Here is a 24,799-nt window from a genome sequence, read left to right on the forward strand (position 1 = left end):
ACCCTGATAACGCATGCACCTCTTCATGCGTTATACAAGACCAGCTATAACTGAACATTGCAAATACAATATAGGGCCTTGTTTACATGGATCGCTTCATCTGGGGTCAATCTGGACTGGAGTGGTGGCAACGACGCAGAGTCCAGCCAGGCTGTGCCTGGGCTGCTTATTACTACTTACCATTCTTCTACCTGGTTGCATCTGCTAGTGTCAGCAAGGATTGCCCACAATGGCCAGGAGCCATCACGGAGTTTTGTGGCTATCTGGCAGTGACCATGATGGTAATGTGGGCCCAATCCATCTCCCTTTCTCTGCACTGATGAATACGACGTAAAGGGATGACAGTAGTGGCCTGTGTGGAATAGCATCCTGATTCACCCAGTTCTACTGTCCAATCTGGGATGAAGTTATAATGCTGCTCTGGAGTTTGGGACAAACTCTGAAGGATCCCCAGACATTTTTTAACATGGAGCTAAATCAAGTTAACTCTGCTCTCCTGCTGTTCCACTTACCCTTTGCTGTCAGCTCACCACAGCCGCTCCTGAATGAACACACGAGACTCTCTGTGGTATCACCAGGAACTTTTACTGTAGGAAACATGAACATCAGAAAAGCCAAGAATGGGAGGCTCCGGCCAACCCTCCTTTATATACCCTCCCCCTCATTTGAACAGTCTCTTCCCGCTCAGTAAAACCCCGCGCAAATTCCCCGCCAAGTCCATCAGCCGTTTCTCCTCCGAGTCCTGGGACGCAGGTGTCTTATCAATGTCAGTGACCCTGAAACTCAGAGCCACATCCAGGCTCTAGTAGCAGGGTTCTGACATGGCGTCCTCCTCCCCTTCGTCCTGGAAGGAAAAGATTAAACACAACTATTGTTCTCCGCTGTCCAGAGTTCCTTTATACTTTTTTAACAGGCTGCAATGGAATACCGGGTGTACCTTTCCTAGGTCCTTTGGTAGCCTCAGCTCATAGGTCACTTCGTTTATTCTTTTTGCTACCCTGAATGGCCCTATATAGCGTGGAGCCAATTTCTTGGATGGGAACCCCAATTTCAGGTTTTTTGTGCTCAGCCAAACCAGATCTCCTTCGCCCAATTTGTCCCCCTCTCGGCGCCTACAATCCGCAAAGAGCTTGTACTTCTTTTGTGTTTCCCGCAATGCCTCTACCACGGTTTGCCACCCTTGCTTGATTTTGGCCGGCCATTCCTCGTCGGTCTGGCCCTCCCCTTCCTTCCACTCGGGTAGCCTGGGGAAAGGTGCCACCTCCTGTCCGTATACTATTTCGAATGGGGCACGACCTGTGGCCGAATGTACGGCCCCGTTAAAAGCCATCTCAGCAAACGGAAGAAGGTCCGCCCAATCATCCTGTCTATAATTGGTGTACATCCTTAAGAATTGGCACAGTGTCTGTTGGGTACGTTCGACCCCCCCGTTGGTCGCGGGATGAAAGGCCGAGCTCAGGTTCCTTTCTGCTCCTAACAGCTGTAAGAATTTTCCCCAAAATTTTGCAGTAAATTGGACTCCCCGGTCACTAATTATCTTGTCGGGACACCCATGTAGGCGATATACATGCTTCACATACAAATCAGCAAGTTTTTCAGCTGAAGGGAGTTTTGGCAGAGCCACAAAGTGTGCCTGTTTTGAGAATAGGTCCAATATTGTCCAAATGTATCTGTGGCCTCTGCTGGGGGGTAGTTCGCCTACAAAATCCATGGCTACGCATTCCCATGGCCTCATGGGCTCCACCACCTTCTGCAATAGCCCCTGGGGCTTCCCCGGTGGTGTTTTTCCCTCTGCACATAATTCACACTGCGTGACGTATCCCCTGGCGTCTTTCCTCATTCCGGGCCACCAGCATTGTTTGGCCAACAGTTTAATAGTCCTGGTGGGGCCTAGATGACCCGCACCCTTGTTATCATGGTATTTCCTTAACATTTCTCGTCTTAAACATTCAGGAATATACAATTTCTTATTTACAAACACCAAATCCCCACACAATTCTCCCTTTTCTTTGTTTGTTTGTAACCATTTGTCCATTCCATACGCTCGCTTCAACTCTTCCTCCCATATTTCTCCTCCCCCCGTGGAAATGGCAGTACGTTTGTTTTCTTTGGCCGCTTGTGCTCGAGTTAGTACTGCCAGGCCCCATTGCTTATCAAGAAAAATACTCCCTTCAGATTCCTGAATTCCTCCCCCGTGCTGAGGCATCCGAGAGAGAGCGTCAGCGAGTATATTATGTTTCCCCTGGAAGAATCTGAGTCTGAAATCAAAACGGCTGAAATATTGGGCCCATCTAATTTGCTTCGCTGATAGTTTACGAGGGGATCTTAGATACTGTAAATTTCTATGGTCAGTCCACACCTCAAACGGTGTTCCACTTCCTTCCAGAAAGTGTCTCCAGCACTCTAGTGCTTTTAGAATCGCTAAGGCTTCTCTCTCCCAAATCGGCCAGTTTTTTTCTGTATCGCTAAACTTTTTTGACAGATAGCCACATGGCTTCAGGTTCCCCCCCTCGTCTTTCTGTAGCAGAACTGCCCCATATGCCCGGTCTGACGCATCGCAATGTAATACAAAGGCTTTAGACATATCAGGGTGCTGTAGGACAGGCTCCTCAGTAAAACGCTTTTTAAGGGCTTCGAAAGCTTCCTGGCATTCTATTGTCCAGGTCAGTTTGGCCCCTGGGGCCTTCACTTTAGCTGTTTCTCCCCTACCTTTAGTCTTTAACAAATCCGTTAATGGCAAAGTGAGGCGCGCAAAGTCCTTGATAAATGTTCTATAGAAGTTTGCGAACCCTAGGAAGGATTGCAGCTGCTTCCGTGTTTTGGGGGCTTCCCACCCCCTCACGTCTTCTACCTTCGCAGGGTCCATCGCCACTCCCTGGGAGGAAATCCTATACCCCAGAAAGTCTATCTGGTCTTTATTGAACTCGCACTTGGCAAGCTTCGCATACAGTTTTGCTTCTCTCAACTTTTGCAGGACTTCCCTGACTAGTTCTATGTGTTGCTCCTTAGTCCGAGATACTAACAATATGTCATCTAAAAAAACAAAGACTCCCTTGTACAACAATGGATGCAACACTTCGTTGATTAATTGCATGAACGCGGCGCCTCCGCCGCACAAACCGAAAGGGAGCACACGATAATTGAATAATCCGAATGCACAGGAGAAGGCCGTCTTCCACCTGTCCTCTGGTTTAATCTGCAATTTATGGTACGCTTCAATTAAGTCCAATTTAGTGAATATCTGTCCCTCCGATAACTGGGCGATCAAGTCCTTCACTAAAGGTAGGGGGTATTTATTTCCAGAACTGATTGCATTCAGGCCCCTGTAGTCAATGCAGAGCCTCAGCGTTTGGTCCTTTTTGCGCCTGAACAACACAGGCGCCCCTAGAGGGGAATTTGAAGGCTCTATGAAACCCCTCGCTAGGTTTTTATCAATGTATTTTCTCAGTTCCTCCTTTTCCCTAGCCGACATTGGGTATATTTTTGCCTTAGGAAGCTCTGCTCCTGGGACTAGCTCTATCTTCACTTCAACTCTCCGCTTCGGTGGGAAACTGTCTGCTTCCTTCTCATCAAATACGTCCACAAAATCCCGATACTCTGGGGGTAATTTATCTGCCAGTTCTGCTATCCTGATAGAGTCTTCCTCCCCCCTTTTCCCCGGCTCCCTTTCCACTTCCTGGCTCCCTCCTTCCAACTTCATCCTGAAGATCATGCTCTTATCCTCCCAGTTGATTTGCGGGTTGGCCTGCCCCAGCCATGGCATGCCTAGTATAACATTATAGCTGGCTATTTGTGATATCACAAATGACACCTTTCCTTCCCAACTCCCTATCTTACACTTTACATCTTCGGCACTGTACTTAGCTAATGATCCCGATGCTGTGGATCCGTCCAACTGCGAAAAAGCTATTGGGGATTCTAGGTTCGTTCTTTCGCATCCCAATCCCTCGGCTAATTCAGGGGAGATGATGTTCCTGGAACATCCACAATCCACAAATGCTTTGCAGGTTGCTTGTTTGCTGCCACTTTCCAGCTGAATGGGGACCACTATCATGGCTTTGTCCTGACTTACCAACCCCCCCGAGTGGTGCCTCATCGGTGGTTCTTCCTCGGCGCGTTTCCCTGCCACGGCTCTTGGTTTGGGCGGGCCTCCGCCTTCCCCTTTTCTCTGCCAGCACTCGGCAGCCCTGTGGCCCAAACGGCCGCACACGAAGCAGCCCCTCCTGCTGGTGCTCACGTTCCCTGTCGGCTCCGTTCTCCTCCCGGCTGGGGTTGATCCCTCCTTCCGGCTCCCCTCTTTCATCTGCGGCCGCTGCTGTAGCCCTCCTCGGTGCCTCCTCGCCTGGGCCAGCGATGTCTCGATGCGCCCCGCCAGCTGAATCCATCCGCGCAGTGTGTCAGGCTCATCACGATGCACCGCCCAGGAGAGGATCTCCCGCCTGAGCCCCTCTTTGAAGAGTTCTATCTTTGTCACTGCAGACCATTCCGGCACCTTTTCAGCGAGGCATTGGAACTCCTCCGCATACTCAGATACCGACCTCTGCCCCTGGGAGACGGTCTTCAACTCCTCCCTCGCCCGGATCTGCTCCAGTGGATCTCGGAAACGGGTCTCCAGGGCCCCCATAAAGCGTCGGAGTGACCCCAGACATGGGTCGCGCCGCGCGTGTAGTTGAACGTACCAGCTGGCCGCTCCCCTCTTCAACACTGCACCAATGGCCCGTACCCGGCTGGATTCCGTTCTAAAAGTGTGGGCATTGTCCTCCATATAGCCCCTCACCGTGGTCAGGAAAAAATCCAGTTCAGAGGACTCTCCCCCAAACTCGATCCTTAGTTCCTCTCGTCTCGGTAGGGGTCCCTGTGGTGGCAATCCCCAATTCTCCGCCCGTCGCAAGCCCCCTTGCGGGCCAGTGGGCCCCGCTGCTGCTTCCCTTTGTCCTGTGCCACGCCCGGCATTCGCCAGGGGCACCAGGGTCTCAGTTGGGAGCGTAGCCGGGATTCTCGGAGGCTTTTCCCCTTCGTCGTCACTCTCCTCCACCCGCGTCAGGCTCGTTTGGATCTTGGGCCGGGCACCGGGCTCCTTTCGCATTTCCCTTCCCTTCGGTGCTGGGAGGTCTGCAAAGCCCTGGCTGCTTCCCATGCTCACGTCCCACATTGAGCTAGCCCGGAGTTCCCTTCCTCGCTCCGGCTCCGCCAAAACCGCCAGGCGCTCCATCGCCCTCGACATCACTGCCAGGGTGGTCTCCATCGCCGACATCCTCTCCTCCAGAAACACCATCTTTTGCGGGCCTGGGGAAGGTGAACCTTCCTCTCCTCCGGTGCTATCTCCCCGCACCACTCCGCGCCTCTGGGTTACCCCATTTGGCTGGGCATAAGCGGTGGATGACGCCAGGGCCGCCAGCTGGTGGAACTCAGCGTCCGTCTCGGGAGTGGCCCTTTCCGACCTTCCTCCTCCGGCGCCCAAGAGCTCTTCATCCTCCACTTGCATGTTACACCTCACCGCTACAGCGGGATGGTGTCCGATTTCTTGGCTTAGTGTCAGCTCACCACAGCCGCTCCTGAATGAACACACGAGACTCTCTGTGGTATCACCAGGAACTTTTACTGTAGGAAACATGAACATCAGAAAAGCCAAGAATGGGAGGCTCCGGCCAACCCTCCTTTATATACCCTCCCCCTCATTTGAACAGTCTCTTCCCGCTCAGTAAAACCCCGCGCAAATTCCCCGCCAAGTCCATCAGCCGTTTCTCCTCCGAGTCCTGGGACGCAGGTGTCTTATCAATGTCAGTGACCCTGAAACTCAGAGCCACATCCAGGCTCTAGTAGCAGGGTTCTGACACTTTGCCATAGCAGCTCCCAGACTGGGTTGTTGTATGTTTTCCAGGCTGTATGGCCATGTTCCAGAAGTATTCTCTCCTGACTTTTCACCCACATCTATGGCACGCATCCTCAGAGGTTGTGAGCTCCCAGACTCTTTCCCCCATCAATAACCCCTAATGGTTTAATCATGGTGAGGTGGCAGACCAGCAATGGGTATGGCATTCTGCAATGCCAGAAATACAGCTTAATGGTGTAACATTAAAAAAATGACTATTTCCACTACTTTGGCAGTCACCTCTTGACAAAAATTAAAATACAACACAGCCTGAGCTCTGCAAGTGCAGCATTTTTCCAAATGAAGCAGAAAGTGTTTGAGGATCAGGACGTACGTAGGGAAACCAAGATGCTTGTTTATAAAGCCATTGTCCTCCCAACCCTGTTATACGCCTGCAAAATGTCACTCTCAGCTTCTGGAATAATTTCACCAGCGTTGCCTCCGAAAAATCCTGCAAATCTCCTGGGAAGGCAGGCGGACAAATGTCAGCTTGCTGGAAGAAGCAAAGACCACCAGGATTGAAGCAATGCTCCTAAGCCATCAACTCCGCTGGACTGAATGTCATATTTTCTGAATGCCCGATCACCGTCTCCCAAAGCAGTAACTCTACTCTCAACTCAAGAATGGAAAATGGAATTTCAGTGGACAGGAAAAGACATTTAAAATGGGCTTAAAGCCAACCTAAAAAACTATGTTATAGAGACTGAGAACTGGGAAGCTCTGGCCCTTGACTGTTCTAAGTAGAGGTCAGCTGTGACCAACAGTGCTGTGGAATTCAAAGAGGCACAAATGGAGGGCAAAAGGGAGAAATGTGTCAGGAGGAAAGAGGTGCGTCAAGCCAACCCTGACAGGGACCATCTTCCATCTGGAAATCGATGTCCACACTGCAAAAGAACATATAGGTCAATAATAGGTCTCTACAGACCCACCGCCAAGACTCTACACTTGGAAGGCAACCATACTGAGACTACAGTATAAATGTATAAAAATGCAAACAAAGTTTAAAAACTTGACATTATGCTGAAATTCCTTTGACCAGAAGCTGGCCACTTCAAGTGCTTCTGGTGTCGCTATGATTGGTGGTTCATTATCATTGTTCAATGCCATAAAGTAAACTTCAGTGCTATGAAAGACAGACCTCCAAGTCAGCTTGTCCTCAACCGCTCGGCTCAGGTCTTGCAGATTCAGCGTGGCTTCCTTGGTTCAGTCCATCCTTCTGCAGTGCCCAAGCTTATGGGATCTTTAAAGGGAGAGTCATCATAGCAAGGCACGTGTTATAGCAGTCAGTTGGCAAAGGCCATCTCTTTTTGGCTTTTTAATGGTAATCCTACATATTTTTGTAAAGGCAGATGCAAAAGAAATAGCAAAAGATTAACAGGAACAGTCGGAGAGTATACATATATGTCGCTGCTCCCCCAAAAAACTGTTTGGAGAGAAACCTGGAATCCCTCTTTATTAGTGTTTGGGGCAATGACTTGCTTTGAGTGAAACTTTTCATTTCATCCCAAATGATCCACTTTCCCAGTCCCTGCAGGTGTTCTGAAATGGCAACATTCCCTCTTTGGATCATAAGAGCAATCTCAAGGAGGCCAGGTTCCTGTTTGGCGTCTGCTGAACCTGGGCTGCTTATTACTTGTGTGACAACAGCCCCGGAGAAGAGGAATGCTTCTGAAAGGCCAGGTGGGAAGAAATAAAGGCAAGTGAGGACAGATTGACCCAGTGGCCCAACGCTGGCCTTTCTGTCCCTTCTCTCAGCCCCTTGAACCGGCTCCCCATCTCTGCTCCTTTTCATCACCCTCTGAATGTCAGCTGTTAGTAGAAAAGTCAAAGCAGGGCATCTGGGCCGGGAGGGCTGAGCAGCAGGAGGAACGGGATGGTGCTAATGCGAATGCAATTATGATCTGTATGTTTTTCAAGGAGCATAATTGCACCGGGACAGCTGGCCGGTTCCCCGTCTTTGTCCCCCTCGCCTCCCTACGTCAAGCTGTAGCTGGGGGTGGCTCATGCCCACATGCAAAACTTGGGAGGGGGAGGACGGTTGCCATGGCAGCCACCCCATGGGATGCGCAATCGCTGCTAGGCACACGCATCATGTGCCGAATCTGTGCGGATCCCTGGAGAATGTGTCCACCTTGCACACCACCCCCAAGACTGGGGTGAGTGTCAGATTGAGATTGCAAGTCTTTGAATCCATTAATAACAATAGAGCTGGAAAAGGCTCCAAAGGCCATCCAGCCTGACCCCCTTTTGCCATGCAGGAACACCCAATCAAAGCACCCACAACAGATGCCCATCCAGCCTCTGTTTAAGCTTCCAGAGGAGGAGACTCCACCCATTTAGGTTGTAGTCTGGAGGTGTTCCTATTTGCAATCAAGTCAATGTTGACTTTATGAATGAAAGACATCCAAGTCTTATCAACTGCCTTGGCCACTTCTTGCAAATTTGGGGCAGCCATCATTTCATTGGTGGAGCTCACTCCCCAGGGAGATTAGGCAAGCCCCTACCCTTCTAATTTTTAGGAAGAGCCTTAAAACTTGGTTTTTCCAACAGGCCTTTGATGAATAAACCTCAACCTCATGATAGGATAACACATCTATTGCACTTTTTTCTACTCCTTTAGTTGGAAATAGTTCCTATGTTTACCTCCTCCCAAGCCCCTTACCATGATAACAGCTCAGTACCTACTTCTTGTCCAGTTTACATTCCTCACTTCATGCACTTTCATTGGCCCAGTTCATTTTTATGAGCCTGCTCAGGTTTTTAACTATTTGTGTTTATTGTTGTGATTTTACTATGTTTTATATGGATCTGTTTTTACTTGGATGTGTTTTTACTATGACTGTAATCACCTGGGCTTGACCCCATGTAAGTCCCTTCGGAGAGATGGAGGCGGGATATAAAAATAAAGACATTATTATTATTATTAGTATTATTATTGACACAACTACGTTGTATGACACAGCAAACAAGATAGATATGCTGGATTTTGTATCACAAAATCACAAGTCGAACACTTCCCAAGTGTCTAGGACTGTGTGATGTATTTTAGGATGATACGTGCAGATCCCAGTAGGGTGGCCTTTTGCAGTTGGCAGATCGTAATTTTGTCAATGTCTATTGTTTCCAAATGCCGGCTGAGATCTTTTGGCACGGCACCCAGTGTGCCCATCACCACCGGGACCACCTGCACTGGTTTCTGCCAGAGTCTTTGAAGTTCGATCTTGAGGTCCTGATAGCGGCTGAGTTTTTCCTGTTGTTTTTCATCAATGCGACTGTCACCTGGGATGGCAACATCAATGATCCAAACCTTGTTCTTTTCCACAACTGTGATGTCTGATGTGTTGTGTTCCAGAACTTTATCAGTCTGGATTCGGAAGTCCCACAGTATCTTTGCGTGTTCATTTTCCACAACCTTTGCAGGTTTGTGATCCCACCAGTTCTTAACTGCAGGGAGGTGATACTTGAGGCATAGGTTCCAATGAATCATTTGGGCCACATAGTTGTGCCTCTGTTTGTAGTCTGTGCAATTTTCTTACAGCAGCTGAGGATATGATCAATGGTTTCATCGGTTTCCTTGCACAGTCTGCACTTTGGGTCATCAGCTGATTTTTCGATCTTGGCCTGAATTGCCTTTGTCCTGATGTCTTGCTCCTGGGCTGCAAGGATCAGGCCTTCTGTCTCCTTCTTCAGGGTCCCATTCGTGAGCCAGAGCCAGGTCTTCTCCTTATCAGCTTTTCCTTCAATTTTGTCAAGGAACTTTCCATGCAATGTTTTGTTGTGCCAGCTGTCAGCTCTAGTTTGTAGTGCGGTTTTCTTGTACTGGTTTTTTGTCTGCTGTGCTTTGAGGAGTTTCTGATTTTTGACTTCAATCAAAGCAGGTTCTTCACTTTGCTTTACATATTCTGCCAGGGCATGTTCTTCTTCTTTGACTGCTTGTTTTACTTGTAGGAGTCCTCTGCCCCCTGATCTTCTAGACAGATATAGCCGGTCAACATCACTGCGAGGGTGCAGTGAATGATGAATAGTCATGAGTTTTCTTGTTTTTCTGTCCAAATTGTCCAGTTCCACCTGCGTCCAATTTATAATGCCAGCAGTATATCTTATGACCAGTATGGCCCAGGTGTTTATGGCCTTGATGGTGTTGCCTCCATTGAGCTTGCTTTTGAGAATTTTTCTGACCCTTTGTGTGTATTCTTTACTGACCACAGTAATATGCCCAGATATTTATAGGTCTCTGGCTGGTGACACCTTATTGTTTGGCCATTGGGCATATTGATGCCTTCACTTTCAATGATTTTTCCCTTCTTCAATGCCACTGTCAAACATTTGTCCAAACCAAACTCCATGTTGATATCAGTGCTAAAAATTCAGACAGTGTTGGTCAGAGATTGGATTTCAGTTTCCGTTTTCCCATATAGCTTCAGGTCATCCATGTACATCAAATGTGAAATTTTGTTAGAATTCTTAGATGTTTGGTAGCCAAGATTTGTTTTTTTGTAAGATTGTTGACAGAGGGATCATGGCAATAATGAAAAGCAGAGGGGACAGTGAGTCTCCCTGGAAAATTCCTCTTCTGATATTGACAAGTCCATAGCTTTCATTTCCAACAAACAGTTCAGTTTTCCAGTGCTCCATCATGTTTTCAATGAAGGTGCCAACGTTTTTACTAATCCCGATGGTGTCCAGGCACTTGATGATCCAGCTGTGTGGGAGTGAGTCAAAGGCCTTTTTGTAGTCAATCTACGTCATGTGAAGATTAGCTTTTCGGCTCTTACAGTTCTCCAGAATCATTTTGTCAATCAATAACTGGTCTTTTGAGCCCCTGCTTTTCCGTTTGTTGCCTTTCTGTTCATCTGGCAAGATGTTTTTTTTCTTCAAGATAGTCTTGAATTCGGTCAGCTATGATGCCAGTCAGTAGTTTAAACATAGTGGGCAGACACGTTATTGGCCTGTAGTTTCCTGGTGCTGCTCCTTTTGTTGGGTCCTTTTGTATCAGGTATGTTCTTCCAGTTGCTAGTCATTCACTGATACTTCCTTTCTGCAGCATCTCATTGAATTGTTGGGCCATTTTTCCATGTAAACTAATAAGATGTTTGAGCCAAAATCCATGAAGTTGATCACTACCAGCAGGTGCCACCTTGACGTGGTGGGGGGGCTTAGCTGCTCCAATGATGACTGAGGGCTGTGCTGGCGGTAGTGTAACTACCGGCAGGTCCAACCAAACCAGAGAGGCCTCAGCTGAGGAGCAGAACTAAGAGCACCGAACCCATTAGCATTATGGAGAAACAAACCCAAACAAAGTCTATACTGGCTCGGTCGTCGCCCAGGATAAAAAGGACCGCGGTGGATGCTGCTGATTCTGGACGTCCATCGACAAGTGGGCTACGGAATCATCAAAACCCAAATGAACAGTCACAGAAGCGGCAGAAATATACAATGCCAGAAAACCGCACAATTATTATTATTATTATTATTATTATTATTATTATTATTATTATTATTATTGGTGGAGTCCTTCTGATTTTGTTTCTCTCTTTTCCTTCTGTCTTCCACTTTACTAAGCATTACACTATGTAGTAAAATTTGGGGAAAAATCTGTTCCTGGTTTGAAAGTGTTATTTCCTGTTTAATTGTGTGGCATTTATTTACTTTGAAAGTGTTTGTTATCCTCCAGAAACTTTGTTTTTGTGGCTGCCACAAATCATGTTGAATTGGTTGAGACACAGTGATACATTCATTGAAAAACTGTAGCAAAATATGTTGCAGGATGTCCTGCAAAAACAAAGTTTTCGCAGTTTAATAAGCTTTTCCCATGTTTCTATGGTAGAACCAGGAGCCTCTGGTGGCTCAGTGTATTAAAGCGCTGAGCTGCTGAAATTGCAGACCGAAAGGTCCCATGTTCAAATCCCAGGAGCGGAGTGAGCACCCGCTGTTAGCTCCAGCTTCTGCCAACCTAGTAGTTCGAAAACATGCAAATGTGAGTAGATCAATAGGTACCGCTCCGGCAGGAAGGTAACGGCGCTTCATGCAGTCATGCCGGCCACATGACCTTGGAGGTGTCTACAGACAACACCGGCTCTTCGGCTTAGAAATGGAGATGAGCTCCAACCGCCAGAGTCAGACACAACTGGACTTAACATCAGGGGAAAACCTTTACCTTTACCTATGGTAAAACCAAGGAACAAAAATCATGTTGCATAGTGTTATTGTCTTTTCCAACAAGCCACGATATGTCCAAAGTATGACAGCCTCAATGTAGCCATAGAATTTGAGAATCCCAGATCACCCCGTCCCACCGACTTTGGCCAGGCAGGAAGACATTGTCCAAGCACTCCCAGCAGATGGCCATATCAAGCAAAGCAGACTCCAACTGTTTAGGCTGAAGTCTAGTGTTGTTCTTATTTGCCATCAAGTTAACATTGACTTACACCGATCTTTTAAAGAGGAGGCTTTCAGGTCTCCCTGGATTCATTTCCCTACTCCATTCTTGCAAATGCATGGAAAACATGACTTTCTTGGTGGAGTTCATCCACCGATAATTTGCTCTTCCTCTTTTTTTCCTTCCTTGCAAATAAGCCGTGACATGTCCAAAGTATGGCAACCCTAATGTGTCCACTTTGGCTTGTTCTTAGACTTCAGGCCCAATTTGCTTCAAGACCCACTCCTTTGCCTTTTCAGGATCTGTAGAACCGTCCTCCAGCAAGACATTTCAGAAGAGTAGTTCCTCAGAACCATACACAGAAATTAGAAATATCAGGCTGTGCCTGATCTGACAATATAGATATAATATCCTCAAGTGTAAAGATATCCAAGGCACATCTACACTGCAAGATTCATGCAGTTTGGTACCACTTTAACTGCTACAGACCGGGCTGTAGCTCAGCTGGTTTTAGCCAGCTGCAATAAATCACTACTGACCAAGAAATCATGAGTTCAAAGCCAGACCGGGTTGGAGTGAGCTCCAGACTGTTAAATAGTCTAGCTTGCTGTTGACCTATGCAGCCCAAAAGACAGTTGCATCTGTCGAGCAGGAAATTTAGATACTGCTTTTTGTGGGGAGGCTAATTTAACTAATTTATGACACCATAAAACCTTCCAGCAGAAAAATGAGGAAGTACTCCATCAAGGACTCGGTGTCACAAGTGGACAGTGAAGAAGCAGCTCCCCCTGTGGCTGGAATCGAGCATAAAGCCAAAGCTGGAAAATGTTAAATTGCCTCTGTGTCTGTCTGTGTATGTTTGCCATATATATGTGCATTATGATCTGTCCTGAGTCCCCTTTGGGGTGAGAATAGCAGAATATAAATACTGTAAATAAATATATAAACAAATAAATGCTTTGGAATCTTGAGAGTTGTAGTTTTACATGGTCCTTATCCTTTCCTGCCCGAGAATATTGATGCCTCACCAAACTATAGCTTCCAGGATTCCATAGCATTGAGCCATGAAACAGCACCTGGCCAAAGGATATCCAGGGCATGATTTTTGTAGCTTAACCAGAAAAATCCTTGTCCCAAACTTTGAGCACTTTGTGACACTCTTGGTGTTTTTCATTGGGCTGTGAGCTCTTTTTGGTAGGCGTTTGAATGTGGCATTTAAATGTCATAATCCTAAATTGATGGATTTTCCCCACTGTGTGATACGTATCTCTATCTGCATGCTTATTACCATGCACATGATCCATGTCTTTCATTGAGTTTTATCAGAGAAATGCGAACTCTGATCAATGCTGTGTCCCATTCATACTTCCCTTTTGCTTTTGCCAGGGGTCGTCCCCCTAACTCTCTGTTTTCTTCCCACTGAAACCCCATTAAACAGGAAACAAAATGAGCAAACAATGGCCCCAAGTTTTACTGGTTAATTCCAACAAGAGGAGACACATGGTTTCAATTGCTGAATGGCCATTGAAATGTCAACATGTTTGTAAATGAAACTGATTTAATGCAGGATTGGCAAGAAACCCATGTTGCATGTGGTCTTTGGTAACTACCTTTGTGGCCCTTGAAACTGTCAACTGGCCCTGCAACTACAACAACAACAACAACAACAACAGCGACCTTTCTCTATTAATCAAGACTCAAAGCAGCTCCCAACATTACAAATAATGCTAAGTCTACAAACCCTTTTTAAAAAGAGCCCTCTGTTTGGAGATTCTCACTAGCCTTCATTAAACTGCAAATGTCAGGATTTCATAGGATGGTGCTGTGGGGATTAAATTTATTTATTTATTTACAGTATTTATATATTAAAGAGGAAATATTGGGGTTATAATTGTGTTGCGTGAAAGGGCCAAGAATCACTGCAGTTCAGGATATATTCTGCATGAAATACTCATGTTCTTTATGCACAGAAAACAGCTTTTCCTGCAAAACAAACAAACAAAACAAAAACCAAGCTCCTGATGCAGAATACATTATTTTCTGAGTAGAAAAATAATATTATGTTGATTCATCTCACCAGGAGACTTCTGCTTGTTTGTTTCTCTTTTATGACAAATATCAAATACTTCCATGAACTGACAATAAATAGCAATTGATTGGATTGATTGATCCTTCACATTATGGAGATGGCCTTTTTGCAAACTTTTTCCAAGCTTGGATGAGTTACTTTTTCCAGAGTATAACTTCAATCATCATCACAGCCACATAGGCTAGGGGATTCTGGGAGCTGTAATCCCAAAACATTCTCAAACCTCTGGTTTTGCCAGTATTTTTGTTTAGAAAAAATGCTTTTACATGACTTCTTGGATGCTTGGTCTGATGTGGAATCGCCACCAAAGATCCCACAAACACTGACTCCAAGAAAACCTGGTGAAAAATTGAACTCATTCTCATAGGCTTCTCTGAATATGAAATTATACTTCTGTCCTTTAGCGACCTCTAATGGCCATTAGCTCCATTTGCAATTGTGTATATTCTCAAAGTAAGTACAGGATCTCATCCTTAGAAAAGAATCTGAGAAAGGATTCCAATGAGTTGTGTCTCCTTGTGATGGCCAGGTTATGACCCGGTCCTTTGACCAAGGCTTCAAAAAGAAAAATTGTCTCATTTGGACTTAGCAGCAAAAAGGAGCTGAAAAGAATTGCTAGAAAGAGAATTCCAACAGCACATTTTAGTACCTATCAGAAAAGCATGAGACATGAGGCCAAAGCAAGGAAGTTGCTAAAAGTTAAACTAGCAGAAATACATTATTTCTCAGCCTTATCTTTCCAACTCCCATCTTTTTATCTCTTGCAAATCAAGCACTACTTCCTGCACCATATAGGATACATGGCATGCATCATTGTAGAATTCATTCAGTGTGGCATCACTTTAACTACCATGGCTCAATGCTATAGATTCATTAAAATTGAGGTTTCCTGAAGTCTTCAGCTTTCTCTATCCAAGACTGCTGGTGTCTTGCTGAACTACCTATCCCAGAATTCTGCAGCATTGAGCATAGAAATTAAAATTGTGTCAAACTTCATTAATTCTACAGTGTAGGTGCAAACACAGTGACAAGTATCCTCCAGAATCTCATGTGTGTATATATATGCGTGTGTATCCAGATGTCTGGAGGATAATGTGGTGAAGTCTCCTTCCCTGGAGGTGTTTAAGCAGAAGCCGGACAGCCATCAGTCGGTAGGGTTTGGAGTGTATCTTCCTGCATGGCAGGGGATTGACTGGATGTCCCTTGGAGCCTTTTCCTACTCTAGGGACCTCATCCTACTGTACAAGTGTTTGATAGAGTATGATTCTATGTCAGTGCCATAGAAAGGTATCAGAGTGGTGTTCTGTTGTGGCAGGATGTTTGTTGTTGCTGTCAGAAGATTGGAAATTCGGCAATGACCAGAAAAGAGAGGAAGTTATGCAGACATAAATAGAAGCTTTGTTGTTTATTTGTTCAGTTGCTTCTGACTCTTCGTGACCTCATGGACCAGTCCACACCAGAGCTCCCCGTGGGCCGTGGCCACCCCCAGCTCCTTCAAGGTCAAGTCAGTCATTTCAAGGATACCGTCCATCCATCTTGCCCTTGGTTGGCCTCTCTTCCTTTTTCCTTCCATATTCCCCTGCATCATGATCTTTTCCAAACTTTCCTGTCTCCTCATGATGTGCCCAAAGTATTCCATCTTTGCCTCTAATATCCTTCCCTCCAGTGAGCAGCCATTGGGCATTATTTCCTGGAGGATGAACTGGTTGGATCTTCTTGCGGTCCAAGGCACTCTCAGGATTTTCCTCCAGCACAAAAGTTCAAAAGCATCTATCTTCCTTTGCTCAGCCTTCCTTATGGTCCAGCTCTCGCATCCATAGGTGTCTATGGGGAATACCATGGCTTTGACTATGCGGACCTTCGTTGCCAGTGTGATGTCTCTGCTCTTCACTATTTTGTCAAGATTGGCCATTGTTCTCCTCCCAAGAAGTAAACATCTTCTGATTTCCTGGCTGCAGTCTGCGTCTGCAGTGATCTTTGCGCCTAGAAATATAAAGTCTGTCACTGCCTCCACGTTTTCTCCCTCTATTTGCCAGTTATCAATAGGTGTAGTTGCCATGATCTTGGTTTTCTTGATGTTTAACTTCAACCCAGCTTACTATGGGGAATACCATTGCTTTAACTATGCGGACCTTTGTTGCAAGTGTCATGTCTCTACTCTTCACTATTGAAGCTATATTTGCATAACTCACAGATGCAGTTTGATCTCAGAACCTAAGCAGGATCTTCCATGATCGGTACTTGAGAAGAAGACTGCTAATGAACAATAAATGTTATAAGCTAAATTTCAGAGGAAGGAACTGGCAAAAACACCTCTTGAGTATTCCTTGTCTGTGAAAACATAAATTTCATAGGAGTCTCTCTAGCTAGCAGGGAATGTCGGGCGTTGCAAACACATTGAAGTAACTAGTGGCACTTGACAGTGTATGCCAGAAGGGGGCGCTTTACTCCATCCAAAGCCGCAACATCAGTTTCCAGAAAGTCGCTCCTGACATGAAAAAAAAATAATCCAGAAGTTTTGTCCTTATAGAGCAGGCATTGGCAAACTTTGCCCCTCCAGGTGTTTTGGACTTCAACTCCCACAGTTCCTAACAGTCTCAGGCCCCTTCCTTTTCCCGGAAAGGAAAGTGTCTGCAGCTGTTAGGAATTGTGGGAGTTGAAGTCCAAAACACCCGGAGAGCCAAAGTTTGCCCATGCCTGTTATAGAGGGTGTCCCACAGAAGCTGACCACAAAGTCATAATGGAGGACCAATACATTTTTAGTGTGACTATATTCCATGATTAATCAAAATCCACAAATGTGGAGGACCCACTGAAACTGAATGTGGGCAAAAGCTTCACATTCAGATTCTAGAAACCATTCTGGACATTCAGTGAGAAATACATGAAGGAGAGAAGAACCAATGGACAACAGGAAGAAAACTTTACTTCTCTTTGCCCTTCTCTATTAAAAGCAGAATGCAAACTAGGAACTTCACAGACAATTGCTACTATTTTACACCAGCCTCGAAATGGCTTCTTTACCAGTCCATGACTACAAATGAGTTAAGTCCTTGGAACAATGGCCACTGGCCAGTAATAGGGAAATGGCAAGCAGTTTGGCTCTTTTAGGGCAAAGAATAAATGTCGATGCCAGCCAAATGGATGCACTAACCTGTAGTACAACCATTCAGAATATCCAACACTTTCCGGCCTTGTCCATGTTTGCCAACAAACACATGTTCTTGAGCATACAATAGCATATTTCATGTGCCAAAAAGGATGTAGCATACACTATAAGGTTTCCATATGGGGCAGTGATGGTACATGGAATTCAGCACAATGTACATGATTTAAAATCCGAACAAACACCCTCCAAACTTGAGGAGAAGTCCAACTATATGACTAAAAATGACATATATTTCCCCATAGGACAAGCATTATCACATGCAAGAGTCTCCTCTTCTTTTCATCGGTATCCTAAGATCCCTCTGAAAGCTTCCATTCGTTATCAGAAAGGCAAGATTTGCTGCTCGTAACTTTGGTGAATTCCTGATCACTTTTCATAAGGGACATCATTTCCAGAAAGTCTGCCATTGCTCCGTTACCACAAGTCTAGGACTGAAGACCCTTCGTTATCCATCATTGGCCCAGAGAAATGGTGTCCCAGCTGCCTTCCGCTACACGGCTTCGCGACTGCTCAAAGGCCGGATCATCATCCGCGTGCTTTTCAGTGAATATCCCGGTCCCTGGAAGTAATGCCATCGGATCCCGTTCAGTTTCCGGATGTTGTGTCTGGCTGGGTAATAGATGCCGTTCAGGTTTGAGAGGCCGCAGGCATCAAACCACCAGCCTGGAAGCAGAAGGATTAGAAGAAAGAGAATCATAGAATCACAGAATCAGAAGAGGCAACAAGGGCTATCTAGTCCAACTTCCTTCTGCCATGAAGGAACACACAATCCAAGCCCTCCAGACAGATGGCCATCTAGTCTCTGCTTAGAAACCTTCAGAGAAAAAGACTCAATCAGATTCTGAGTCCAATATCAAACAGCTTTGACCATCTTGATATTCTTCCCAGTGCTTACATTGAATCTCTTTTCCTGCAATTTGAATCTATTGCTCCGTTGCATCCCAATCTCTAGCAACAGGAAACAAGCTTGCCTCTTCCTGAGTTATAAATGAAACTTTATCATAGGTATGTATGTATAAGAAAAACAGCATACTTTTGTGGTTGGGCAAATATCTTCAAGTCATTCCCAACTTATGGTGATCTTATCATGGGGTTTTCCTAGCAAGATTTCCTCAGGTGGGGTTTGTTATTGCCTTCCTTTGAGGCTGAGAGAGTGTAATTTTCCCATAAGAGGGGAAAACATATTGTAGTTACAGTAGTTACGAGCTCCATCTACACTGCCATATAAAATCCAGATTATCTGCTTTGATCTGGATTATATGGCAGTGCAGACTCATATAACCCATTTCAAAGCAGATAATGTGCATTATCTGCTTTGACAATCGGGATTATATGGCAGTGCAGAAGGGGTTACAGTGAGCAATTGGCATTCACTGGGGTTTGAAACTGCATTAAATGGTCAGTGTAGACCCATATACTGCAGTTTAAAAGCATTGAACTGTATGCTAACCATACAATGCAGTTTCAAACAGCATTATATGTCAGTGCAGATGGATCCAAACTCCCATGATGTATAATAGCATAGTAAAATGGCATCCCTTATATAAAATGGCAAAATAAAGGTTTGTTACTGGCTTTTAAAAAAAAGTGCTTTCAAGCTGGGAGCAAAATCTGTGGATAGAGAGGGCTGACTGTATAGGATTTGGTACTATACATGGTTTCAGACATCCACCAAAGGCCTTGGAACATATTACCTGTGGATAAAGGGGAACTACTGTATAGGGCTTACATTACCAAAGCAGTTATTGTGAATCATGCCTGAAAACCAACTGGTAGCCCAGTGAATCCATTTCAGCAAGGGACTTATATGATCCCTTTAGCCTGCTATAAAATAGTCGGCACCCAAACTCCTAAGCTCTGCCCTCACCTCCCACTTCTCCTCCTCCTCCTCTCCTCCCAGGGTTGCCAGGGTTAAGGGCATACTCACCCCCAGACAGCATCTGGGCACATTTGCACATACAGTTGTCATTGTCTGCGTCTCGAGTGCTGAAGCCGGTGCCTTGGAGGGGCAAGCCGCTCTGCTGCCCAGCCGTGCCCCGGTAGCCTTTCAAGAAAAGCCTGGAGAACAAAGACCAGAAGGAGAAGCATGGACTTCAAGGAATGGGGAAATTACTTGAGCATATATTTTAAATACATCTGTTTCTTCCCAACATGACCCCACCCATGGGGACCAGGAGGAGAGGGTGCAAAGGACCATCTCAGCTTTTGTTTCTGGGAATACTGTTTGTGCCTCTTTGGCCTCCCTTCCACCAGAGATACTGGAGCTGTGTTGAAGTGAGATATTTGGCTGACCATTTAGATTTGGAAAATAAAGGAGGATGCCTTGATGGAGTATTAGAATACCTTCCCCTGCTCTGAGGTTTGTTGAAGATTAAATTTTCTTGTCCTGGATCCAACCTGGAAATTCTAACTCTGGCAAGCAGCCAGCTGACCACATGCCGTCCAACTTTTCACAGCTGAAAAGTAGGATGTGTGTGTGTGGTTATGTGTGCCTTCAAGTTGCTTGTCAATGTATGGCAACCCCATGAATTTCACAGCATTTCTTTAAACAAGGAAATGATTTTTGTCCATTCTTTCTTCTGAAATATAACCTATGGCACCTGGGATTCACTGCCAGTCTCTCATCCAAGTCCTAACTTGGGTTGACCTGACTTAGCTTCCAGGATCTGGTTGTCAGTGTATGAACTACTATCATATTTACTCGATTCTACTGCTCACCGTTTTTGGCTAAATTACCTCTCCAAAATTAAGGTGTGCATTAGATTTGCACAATGTGTTAATCTTAGTGCTGAATCAAAGCCAAAGGTGAAGCTGCTTCAGGAATCCCTGGAGCTCTTCTTTGAGGAACATCATCTCTCATTTAATGGCCACAGCTATGGGATCCTGAGATTTATAATTTAGTGAGGCATTAGCAGGCTTTGGCAGAAAAGGCTCAAGACCTTGTACAACTACAACTGCTATGATTCCATAGCATTGAACCAAGGCAATTAAAGTGGATTCATTCTGCAGCATGGATGCATCCAAGGTTTTTCTTTCCATTGCTGGAAGCTTTCATTTTCTAAATTACAAAGAGTGGACTTTTTGCCTCCTCGCATTACATTCGGCAGCAAATACTTTTTTTTGGTTTTAGGGTTTTGAAAATTGTGGTGTGCATTAGACTCAAATACAGTATTTTTAAGCCCCACGGCTCTAGGAAGAACTGCAGCTGGTGTAACAGCCACGCAGAGCTAACAACACTGTATACATTTATGTATAAGTCTAGAAGTTTGAGCCAAAACATGACTAAAAAAAATTGAGTTACCTTATGTATCTTATGTACCCTCCCAAATGTGACACTGATGCTTTCCCCTTTCTGCAGATGACCCTTGACTGAGAAGGGTGAAAGTAATATCCCCAATTTTGGCCCCTAATCCTGCCCTTGATTGATACATGTCGTCAACCTTAGTATATATAGGTACCTTTCCAACTAAAAGTATGCACACTTTCTTGTTTGAGGACTGTTTGGAGAATGGAAACCAAGCTTTTGGAGTCCTGTTTAATATCATATGTGCTTGTAAATGAATTCCTCTGATTATTAAGCTAGCTCCCTTATATGGTGTGAGTGCTTTTGACTCTCTGCAGAGTGGATCTGCTGTTTTCTTAGTCCCCATGCATTGAAAAGCCAACGTTTACTTAAACTACCTCTCCAGCCAGCCTTTAAGGTGAACATAAGCAGTGATCCGTGCTGGTATTTTGTAAGTTCTTTGGCATCATTATCCTTTTTTTGTCCTTGGTTGCATGCCTCGACTTCTCCATAAGACATATTCTTGATCCTCAAACCTGCCCTTGACATGTCAGGATTTGGAAATTACCTGACTTTTCTAAGTGATAGCAGAGTTAATACCTCCGGCCTAACCACCTGTAGGTGTGGTGGTTAATTAGGGTATGGTGGTTAATGCAATGAGAGTGGTATATAGGTTGATAGTTGTTGAGAGACGGATGGTGGTTTGGAGAGTGTGTTGGAGAATTGCTGCTGTGAGTGGTGAGGAAGAAAAACTTGTAAAGTTTGTACATTTTGCATATACTCTGTATACTGCTGCAATAAAGAAGAAAGAAAAGCCTGTTAGTGTTCTGTTGTTAAAGTGAAATGTTGTATCCAGTTATGCTGTTAGGTGTTTGCAACTGTGTGTTTCCGGCAGAGCATTCCAGCAGCACAAAGATTAAGCACAAGCCAGCTTGATTGATTGCCCGCTGGACCAATAGGTCAGGGCTTCCGTTTGAACTGTCTGGCCGGAACTTTCATCACGAACTGAGGAATGCAGGAGGTGCCCGGCTTTGTACAGATAACAGCCAAGACAAGCGGAAAAGACCAGCCATGTGTCCGGAAAGTTATGGCTTTCAGTAATGGTAAATACCTTGTATAATAAAGTAATTAGACCTGTTGGGATCAGCAGTTAAACAACGACTGAGTTGTCATTTTGTTGGTGCCACCTTTGCTGCTGCATCAAGTGGTCCTTCAGGTGAGCAGACTGAGAGAACTGACTCATCAAATCAGTCAGTGCGACGGATGATCGATTCAACTCCCTAGCCCAGCATTCCGCCCTGACAAAGCCTTCCTGCTAATTTGGGAAAGAACAAAAGTCTCGGTGTGTTTTGTTGTTTGAGTAGAAGATCACAACAACTGTGCTTTTGGATGCCTGGTTCCTTAACCAGAACTAATAGAGTCACTTGCGTAAAAACAGAAGTTTTATGACTGCACAAAACCCCGACAATACATGAGGTCAACTTGTAGATGTCTTGCCTGTCTTAGTTGAGGAGGTGCCTTCTCACCTGTACCGTTGCCGCTCGCCTCCAAGCTGGAACTTCTCATACGAGGCGTAAGCGTGATGCCCCTCCCAGTCCAGGAGATCCACCCTCAGAGAAAAGGCAGCCTGGTTGGTCAAGAGATGGACCGCTTCGTTCCCCAGCCAGTATTCTCCTGCGGGATCCCCAAAGCCCTGAGAGAGAGGAAGATAAAAGCACTCATTGTTGTTCTGGGAAAGACCGGCTCAAACATTCTCCTGCTTTCTAATGTTGAATTCACCTGTTCAGGGCCAGCATGGGCCACTGAGAAAAAGAGGGACATATATATCCACATGCTCTTGGATGTTTTTTGGACCTTTAAGTACCTGTTGACTTGGTGACCCCATGAGTTTTAGAGAGTTTTCTTAGGCAAGGAAGATTCAGAAGTAATTTTGCCAGTTCCTTCCTCTGAAATGCAGCCTTCAGCAACAGGAATTCACTGGCAGTATTTTTTTTTTCCGTGTCAGGAGCAACCTGAGAAACTGCAAGTTGCTTCTGGTGTGAGAGAATTGGCCGTCTGCAAAGACATTGCCCAGGGGATCCTTTTGCCACTTCAGGGAATGCCATTCTTCTGCTTTAGTACTTTCCCCTGAACTATAGCTCTGGAACTCTCTAAGGATGCATTTACACTATAAGATGCTTCAGAGAGGTAATAAATACAGCCCCATGGTACAAACATTATAGATGATGTTGCTGATTGCTTTCCATGTCTCTGCATGGGGAGCTAGAGCTGACAGATGGGAACTCACCCTGCTCCCCGGATTCGAACCACTGACCTGTCGGTCAGCAGTCCTGCTGGCACAAGGGTTTGACCCATATGCCACCGGGGGCTCCTGGTGTAGTATTAACCATAGCTGATTGTACTTGTTTTCCAAGATTAGATAAGATCTAGGCATTTAGGCCTGCTCTCACATGTTGTTCTGTGCCTTCTATTGACACACAGGGTATGTTCAAACTGTAGGATAAATCCAATTTGATCCCACTTCAACTGCCATGGCTCAATGCTATGGGATCCTGGAAATTATACTTTCAACCTTCTCTGTCCACGCATGCTAATGCCTTACCAAACTACATCTCCAAGGATTCAAAAGCATTGAGTCATGGCATTTAGTCTTGTCAAACTGGATGAATTCTGCAGTGTTGGTGCAGCCTCACAGTCATGAGCTCTCATTGGCGAAATTGATTCAGCTGAGTTTTACCATTGCCTTTCTCTGAAGCTGAGAAAGACTATATTATATATGCTTATATTTTATTCCTCATCCTTGTTTTGGTTTTCCTACTTTACATTTGATTCTTGGTATGACTGTCCATATTAAAACTAATAAATAACTATTTTAAAAGACTTTAAAAATTAGAGGTCCACTTTGATTCTCTTTGTGGAGAGAAAAAGCGGGGTATAAATCAACAACAACAACAACAATGAGGTGACAAGTTCAAGGTAGACCCAAACCTGTTTGTACTCTTTCCAGCTCTTTTGGAAACTGACGCTGCCATTGACTCTGTGTTGGATCACAATCCATCCGCCACCATCTGTCTCCATGTCACAATAGGTCTGTGGAAAAAGAAAAAGGAAAACTCATCACCATAATCTCCAACAAGTGCTAACCAGGTCTGAACTTGCTAAGCTTCCAAGATCAGAAGGAATCTGGTGCCTTTAGAGAATTTAGAATCGAGTATTAGTCCCAAATCCCTCTGTTTCCTATGTGGTGCATCTCAAAGTGGTGACATGAGCAATGATGGGGCCACTGAAGTATTAGGGTTGTATCCATCTGAACCATTTAAAAGAATTTGGATGGAAGCAGCAGACCAAATTGTATGAAGCAAAGCTGACACCGCCTTCTGTTAATTTGCTCTTTTGCATTCATTTCTCACCTTTTTGGGTTCAGTCATATTGTTGATATGGAGGGTATAGACCCCACTGCGATTCAGACCAGATTGGAGGATTTCCATGCAATCCTGAAACATCCGGGACTCTTTCTTTGGAGGAACTGGAACACGAAAGACAATCCTATATAAGCCTTTTGCCACTACAAGGCATGCCATTCTTCTGCTTTAGTACTTTCCCCTGAACTAGAGCTCAGGAACTCTCTAAGGGTGCATTTACGCTGTAAGATGCTCCAGAAAGGTAATAAATACAGCCTCATGGTATACAAAGATTATAGATGATGTTGCTGATTACTTTCACAGGCTGCAGCAGTACCAAAGAGAAGAACTGTTGTCATAAACTAAGAATTACACTTTCAGCTGATTTCTTATAATTAGCCATTTTTATGAATAGCTGACACCTCAGCTATTAGCTGTTCTCTGTCATTTGTGCTATGCTAGAGATGCCGTGAATGCAATATCTTGTGTCTAGGGCCGCCCCATCTCATATTATGGCTACAGTGCCAGGCTTTGAGAACATCCTCATAAACAAACAATATTGGTATACATTCTGTGCAAGCTACATATACATTAGGAGCCCCCAGT

The 24,799-nt window shown here is 45.1% G+C and overlaps 2 protein-coding genes across 3 annotated transcripts in view; both read right to left on the reverse strand.

Annotated features, from left to right (window-relative positions):
• Positions 1-566: 566 nt before the first annotated feature.
• Positions 567-5,843, reverse strand: LOC134298554 (uncharacterized). Its single transcript, XM_062979115.1, has 2 exons — positions 4,073-5,843; positions 567-844 (listed from the first exon to the last, which is right to left on the reverse strand). Exons 1-2 carry the CDS (start codon positions 5,618-5,620, stop codon positions 803-805), a joined length of 1,590 nt encoding a protein of 529 aa, XP_062835185.1. The 5' UTR covers positions 5,621-5,843; the 3' UTR covers positions 567-802.
• An 11,403-nt stretch (positions 5,844-17,246) lies between these two features.
• The window catches only part of angpt4 (angiopoietin 4), a 48,400-nt gene continuing 40,847 nt past the window's right edge, over positions 17,247-24,799 (reverse strand). For both annotated transcript variants that reach the window (XM_062979116.1, XM_062979117.1), the window contains exons 6-10: positions 24,203-24,318; positions 23,781-23,882; positions 22,319-22,485; positions 19,437-19,567; positions 17,247-18,172 (exon numbers count right to left, since the gene is read on the reverse strand). In XM_062979116.1, coding sequence (XP_062835186.1) covers positions 18,000-18,172; positions 19,437-19,567; positions 22,319-22,485; positions 23,781-23,882; positions 24,203-24,318 — 689 coding nt within the window. In that variant the 3' untranslated portion in view covers positions 17,247-17,999. The remainder of the gene's footprint in view (positions 18,173-19,436; positions 19,568-22,318; positions 22,486-23,780; positions 23,883-24,202; positions 24,319-24,799) is intronic.

Source organism: Anolis carolinensis, chromosome 4, assembly GCF_035594765.1.
Source record: "Anolis carolinensis isolate JA03-04 chromosome 4, rAnoCar3.1.pri, whole genome shotgun sequence".
Lineage (NCBI taxonomy): Eukaryota > Metazoa > Chordata > Lepidosauria > Squamata > Dactyloidae > Anolis > Anolis carolinensis.